The sequence below is a fragment of the Saprolegnia parasitica genome (genome assembly GCF_000151545.1).
Source record: "Saprolegnia parasitica CBS 223.65 unplaced genomic scaffold supercont2.45, whole genome shotgun sequence".
In the NCBI taxonomy this organism is placed as follows: domain Eukaryota; phylum Oomycota; class Saprolegniomycetes; order Saprolegniales; family Saprolegniaceae; genus Saprolegnia; species Saprolegnia parasitica.
The window spans coordinates 216,224-222,306 of record NW_012156439.1 but is presented as its reverse complement, the minus strand read 5'-3'; the positions used below and the strand labels follow the sequence as shown (position 1 = coordinate 222,306).

Genomic DNA, 6,083 nt, shown 5'->3' with positions numbered 1-6,083 from the left:
ATGTATTGTCGTGTGCCGCGACGCTAGATGGATTAGAATCAAACAGCAATTGTCGGTGAGCTCCAAAACAATACTTGCAGGCCTTTGATAGCCACGCAAGCTCTTCGCCAAAATGCCAAAAAATCGAGTTTTGGAGTACTTTTGTCAAGATCTCCCCCAAACGTCATTATTTTCCAGCTTTTGATAGCATGTCTAGAGTCCCCGTGAAATTTTACCATTTTGGGGCCGTTTTCTCGCGTCTCGAGTCGCCAGCGTCGCGGCACACGACCATTTTACCTCCCAAAACGCATATTTCCGAAAAGTGATTTAATTTGTAAGGCATTCATAACCCCGTCATAATGTCGAAAGACATGGTCGTCCCAGTGTATAATTGCACATTTTAGTAGTGTTTCGCAGCGAAATGGTGCAATAAAATGGATTTGGCTTGAGCTAGAGGCTCGAAGGTCGAGGTAGATCATCGAAAAAGGATCAGTCTGAACATGGAAAGAGCTAGCATATTGACGCATGTGAGAAGTACATGTATGTGCAAGAAATATAAATTAAAACGAATAAAATCGCTAAATGAGAAATCTAAAGCGCGTGAAAAAGGGGTAGTTTGTAAGCTCCTTTGGCTCAGTTGGTAGAGCGTCAGTCTCATAATCTGAAGGCCGCCAGTTCGATCCTGGCAGGGAGCATTTCTTTTGCATTTTTCCGATATGTATTGCCCCATGCAGACAAGCAAAAACACATCAGCACGCGACGAATTTCTATTTCGCGACACCAGAAATTTTTGCGTGATCAATCCATGCGTGTATTCCTCGATATCGTGCTGACATGGCCACCAATATTTATTCCCCATATTAAAAAGAAAAGACGCATGTATTGCTCGCGTTGAATATCTAGATGGATTAGAATGAAACAGCAATTGTCGGCGAGCTCCAAAACAAAAAAATACTTGCAGGCCTTTGATAGCCAGGCAAGCTCTTCGCCAAAATGCCAAAAATCGAGTTTTGGAGTATTTTGTCAAGATCTCCCCCAAACGTCATTATTTTCCAACTTTTGATAGCATGTGTAGAGTCCCCGTAAAATTCTACCATTAGGCCGTTTTCTCGCGTCTCGAGTCGCCAGCGTCGCGGCACACGACCATTTTACCTCCAAAACGCATATTTCCGAAAAGTGATTTAATTCGTAAGACATTCATAACTCCGTCATAACATCGAAAGACATGCTCGTCCCAGTGTATAATTGCACATTTTAGTAGTGTTTCGCAGCGAAATGGTGCGGGGTCAATAAAATTGATTTGGCTTGAGCTTGAGGCTCGAAAGTCGAGGTAGATCATCGAAAAAGGATCAGTCTGAACATGGAAAGAGCTAGCATATTGACGCATGTGAGAAGTACATGTATGTGCAAGAAATATAAATTAAAACGAATAAAATCGCTAAATGAGAAATCTAAAGCGCGTGAAAAAGGGGTAGTTTGTAAGCTCCTTTGGCTCAGTTGGTAGAGCGTCAGTCTCATAATCTGAAGGCCGCCAGTTCGATCCTGGCAGGGAGCATTTCTTTTGCATTTTTCCGATATGTATTGCCCCATGCAGACAAGCAAAAGCACATCAGCACGCGACGAATTTCTATTTCGCGACACCAGAAATTTTTGCGTGATCAATCCATGCGTGTATTCCTCGATATCGTGCTGACATGGCCACCAATATTTATTCCCCATATTAAAAAGAAAAGACGCATGTATTGCTCGCGTTGAATATCTAGATGGATTAGAATGAAACAGCAATTGTCGGTGAGCTCCAAAACAAACTACTTGCAGGCCTTTGATAGCCAGGCAAGCTCTTCGCCAAAATGCCAAAAATCGAGTTTTGGAGTATTTTGTCAAGATCTCCCCCAAACGTCATTATTTTCCAACTTTTGATAGCATGTGTAGAGTCCCCGTAAAATTCTACCATTAGGCCGTTTTCTCGCGTCTCGAGTCGCCAGCGTCGCGGCACACGACCATTTTACCTCCCAAAACGCATCGATGGTCTCATAGACTGTTAATTCGTAATGCATTCATAACCCCGTCATAACGTCGAAAGACATGGTCGTCCCAGTGTATAATTGCACATTTTAGTAGTGTTTCGCAGCGAAATGGTGCAATAAAATGGATTTGGCTTGAGCTAGAGGCTCGAAGGTCGAGGTAGATCATCGAAAAAGGATCAGTCTGAACATGGAAAGAGCTAGCATATTGACGCATGTGAGAAGTACATGTACCGGTATGGCAGCTCTTGCCTTCGGTGAGAGGTTTGTGTCGGGAGCCACTCATTGGCGCTGGTGCACTCGACAGTGGAAGCGCGGACATGGACAGTCGCATGGAAGCCCATGTTTCGTGCGATGCTATCGACCTATGTACTTGAAGGTTTCCAACTTAACAACTTCCAAGAGCCTCCTCGTTGTCTTTACGCATGCCGCGTCTTCGATCGCGCGCGCTTCTCCTCTCTCTGGTCACGCACCTCCAAGCGCAGAGGCCGCTGCGCAGAAACAAGGCGCTGTATTTGTTCATGAGCATACCTCTTCTACGATTCGATGGAGCCGGTGGTGCCAGCAAGCGACTGCTGAGGCGATGGTATGGTCCGCGCTCGGTTGGTCCGTCGCTGTCGGCGCTACGACGCAAATGGGCAAATGAAAGGGAGGGTACAGTGCACCTGGTTGGCTGAAAAGCCCCATATTTCATCTAATCGGCATCACTCGCCTGTTTACTGTCAGAGATTATTTATTGGCCCTATCATCCGATATCAATTCCCACAAATATCATTCTTCGACAGGTTTTTTGGAGCTATTATAGAAGGCCTCCGGAGGCCGTTTATAATATAGAATTCCATTATAGATTATGCTTTTTCACAGTGACCTGTGAGAACCGATCGAGATAGTATAATTTTTAGTATAATTTTGAAAATCGCAAACTCACTAATAGCTAGTCGTACTAATATTGGTTGCGAGCGAAAACTTGCGCGAGCAACTTCACCCGTTCCTTTGCCTGAAGCGTGCGCATGCGGGTTCAGGGGTAACTATTATGTACTAGTACCCCTGTGCGGGTTTCACCCACCACCGCAGGACGTAGCCGGGCGAATGGCCTCGGACTCGTGTCCGAGCGCCTGCGGCCAAGCGAAGGACGTGCAGAGATGCGCCATGGGGCAAAGACAACAGCAAAGCCGAAATGTTCAGCGATGCTTTCTCTACGATGTGTGAAGAGCTTTTACAGGGGAAGAAAACGCACATCCTTTTCCGCTCTAGCCGTAAAAGCAGCCTTGATTCCTGTCGAGGATTTTACGTTTAGACCGGTTGGTGGAGATTGATCAACACTTCACTCGTGATGATGCTTGGACTCCCAGGATAGAGTGCCTTGACCTCTAAAGCCTGTCTAGACACGGGGGGGGCTCACAGGGCTGGACGAACTCGCTAGACTACAGAAGATACAATAGGTACACCTGCGATCCCATCAACATGCACCATTCATCAACATACCAGTCGTCGTACTGGCTTGGCTGTATGCTCAATGCAGGAAAATTATCGCATACCAAGAGCCAATGCGTTGACATGGCTCTTTCCAAGTTGATTCCCAAGTTGATACATTAGTCACAAGTCAACTCGACATATTACAGTAATATCGTTGTCATTTTGCTATCAAGTCGACCATGTTGATCACACTGGCCTTGTCGGGTTGAAATGATGTCCTGTAAACGAAGTGCACTACTCTACTGGGACGCCATGAGGCCCTGAAAAAGCCGCGTCGTGTTGCAGATCGACGTGGTCGCCACCACAAACGCAAACTGGCTCTGCGATCGGTTCAAGAACCGGTACGCTGCGAGCTCTGCATACGCCACACCGCCCAGATAGTAGACAAGCACTCTCTGGGGTGGGCCGGGCTTGGGTGTCAAGGCTGGTAAGGGCAGCGCGCTCACCTGGCGCATCCCGCAGGCCACTTGAACGCGGCGGACGCTCAGAGGTGCGTACCCGATCGTAGGAAACATCCCCCAAATGTCGCGCGGTTGCAAGACATCTTCAATGGCGCTGCCTTTGAGAAGGTCCATGGACTTGCGCAATTTCGACCACTTCCAGTCCGGGTGGCCACCTCTGGGCACTAGCCACTGCAGCGACGCGCTGAGACTCGAAAGCAGCGGCAGAACGCGGTGGCCGTACGTATGGCAGAGCTGCTGCTGGCGCGTGTCAAAGATCTTCCTTTCGGGGCCACCCAGCACGAGGGCATGGAGGCAAAGCAGCTTGAGCATCTTCGAGAGCTCGAGCGGTGGGTCGCGGAGCAAGCCTTCTTCGATCATCGCGTCAATGTCCTTTGGTTTGCCGAGGCCCATGATGCTCTGCTCGATCTCGACGCAACGCTTGAGCGCCTTGTGATCGTCGCTGCTAACCTGCGTCATCGCCGCCACAAGATCCAAGTGCAAACTCACAGCTTGCTTGGTTTGTACGAGGGACCCGAGCTTCTTGGCAAGCTCGGTCGCAGGTGTAAGCTGCTTGCCGTCGCGAAGACTCGCCGCAATTGCCGGCAGCCGCGACGTCACCAGATGATCAAAGTCGAGGTCCCGGATCGACGCGTAGAACTCGTCGTTCGTGGACAGCATGTGCTTGGCGCCATTGACGGTGACGACGCCATGATTCATCCCGAGCACAGCATCCACTAGTCCTACATAGTACGCAGATTGAGTAATACAAGGAATATACCAACAATATATGTACTACCTTCATAATGGAGCGGCGTCACAAGCAGCGTGATTGGGTCCTCGGTGCGATCGACGAGGATGCATTGGTCAAACGGCGCAGCCGACGCTGGCGGCGGCGCCTTGGACTGGACGCTCTCGTAGAGGATCTTGGCGCTCTCGGCGACGGCGCCGAGCGCTTGCATACTCGTCGCGCGCGTGAGGCTTAGCTCAAGGAGGCTCTTCACGACCTCGGTCACAAGGCTTTGGTCTTTCTCCACAAAAAGCGTTTGAAAATCGTTCTCGCGGCAGAGACTCCACACGTGCTCTTCGCACGGCAGCAAGTACAGCGGCAGATCGACCTCGGCCACGAGGTGCTTGAGGCCTTGCCGCTCCATCTCGAGCTCGACGGCTGTCGAGCAGGCAGGGACCCACGCGACGGTCATGGTCAGCGACGGGTGTGCGCTATGCAGCTCACGCAAGAGGGTCACATTGGTCGCTTGGGGCCGCAAGAGAAGAAAGACGCATGCGTCGAGGAGGCTCGCTCGCGGCAGCGGCCGCTCCAGCAGGAGGATGCGGGATACCTGCTGGCGCTCGAAGAAGGCCTTGCCACCGACGCCGCAGGCCATGACATCGAGAAGCGCACGGAACGACGCGTCCGCGATGAGCGTCTTCTTGCCCGGGTACGCCTCCAGCGCGGCGCCGAGCGCGGCCGTTGCCGTCGCCTTGAGCACTTCGTCCGTCATCTGCTCTTGTTCCTCGGATGGCGAGGACTCCAACAACGCATAGATATGTATATTCAATGATAGAGGTTTTATAATTCACCTGCCACACGCAGAGACGTAGAGAGGGTCCGTGCCTGACGAGGCTGTCACGACTGCCGGTCTTGCCAGGTCGAGGGGCTAGAAGGTACACTACGGTATTGCTGCAAGTGTATTCTTCCATCGCTTGAGCTGAGAACAAGATGTAAGTTCAGCGCTAGAAGATCGCAAAACTACTGGCAGTTTCACATGCCGGGATACCTGGATTCGGCCGAGGGTCACAACCGGTCGCATCGGGCGATGACCACGACGACCTGCATCGAAAGCATTCGTGCGCTTCCTAATGCTCATGCGCTACACCCATGCCATGAAGCTGCATCGTAGTAGCAGCACATCCGACGGCCACGAGTAGGTCGATATGAGACTGAACGGATGCAACCGACGAGATATCCCTGTTGGAGCCTATCTGTACTTTGATACTACATGCGTCTCACAGCGTGGGTGCTTGTCGGTGTCGTCGCGGCGACCATGGCGTTGAACGCCACACAGCCGCCGGTAATGGCACACGACCCGAACATCACAGCGGTCGCAACGACGAGACTGCCGTCGACAACACAAACAACAACGACGCCCCACCTACGACGCGC

At 50.9% G+C, this 6,083-nt stretch overlaps 1 protein-coding gene and 2 non-coding genes across 3 annotated transcripts; 2 read left to right on the top strand and 1 right to left on the bottom strand.

Moving 5' to 3' along the window:
• The first annotated feature begins 601 nt into the window (after positions 1-601).
• On the top strand, positions 602-674 carry SPRG_30122. Its single transcript has one exon. It is a non-coding gene; the product is annotated as a tRNA-Met (tRNA).
• A 787-nt stretch (positions 675-1,461) lies between these two features.
• Positions 1,462-1,534, top strand: SPRG_30121. Its single transcript has one exon. It is a non-coding gene; the product is annotated as a tRNA-Met (tRNA).
• Positions 1,535-3,600: 2,066 nt separating this feature from the next.
• On the bottom strand, positions 3,601-5,445 carry SPRG_09169 (hypothetical protein). The gene is made up of 2 exons (XM_012348604.1): positions 4,719-5,445; positions 3,601-4,662 (listed from the first exon to the last, which is right to left on the bottom strand). Exons 1-2 carry the CDS (start codon positions 5,419-5,421, stop codon positions 3,719-3,721), a joined length of 1,647 nt encoding a protein of 548 aa, XP_012203994.1. The 5' UTR covers positions 5,422-5,445; the 3' UTR covers positions 3,601-3,718.
• Between the last annotated feature and the right edge of the window lie 638 nt (positions 5,446-6,083).

Excerpts from the sequence above, each read along its gene's own strand:
- SPRG_09169 (XM_012348604.1), bottom strand. The coding sequence starts at position 5,421 with ATGACGGACGAAGTGCTCAAGGCGACGGCAACGGCCGCGCTCGGCGCC. Across the intron at positions 4,663-4,718 it reads GACGCCGCTCCATTATGAAG|GACTAGTGGATGCTGTGCTC; the intron begins GTAGTACATATA and ends CGTACTATGTAG.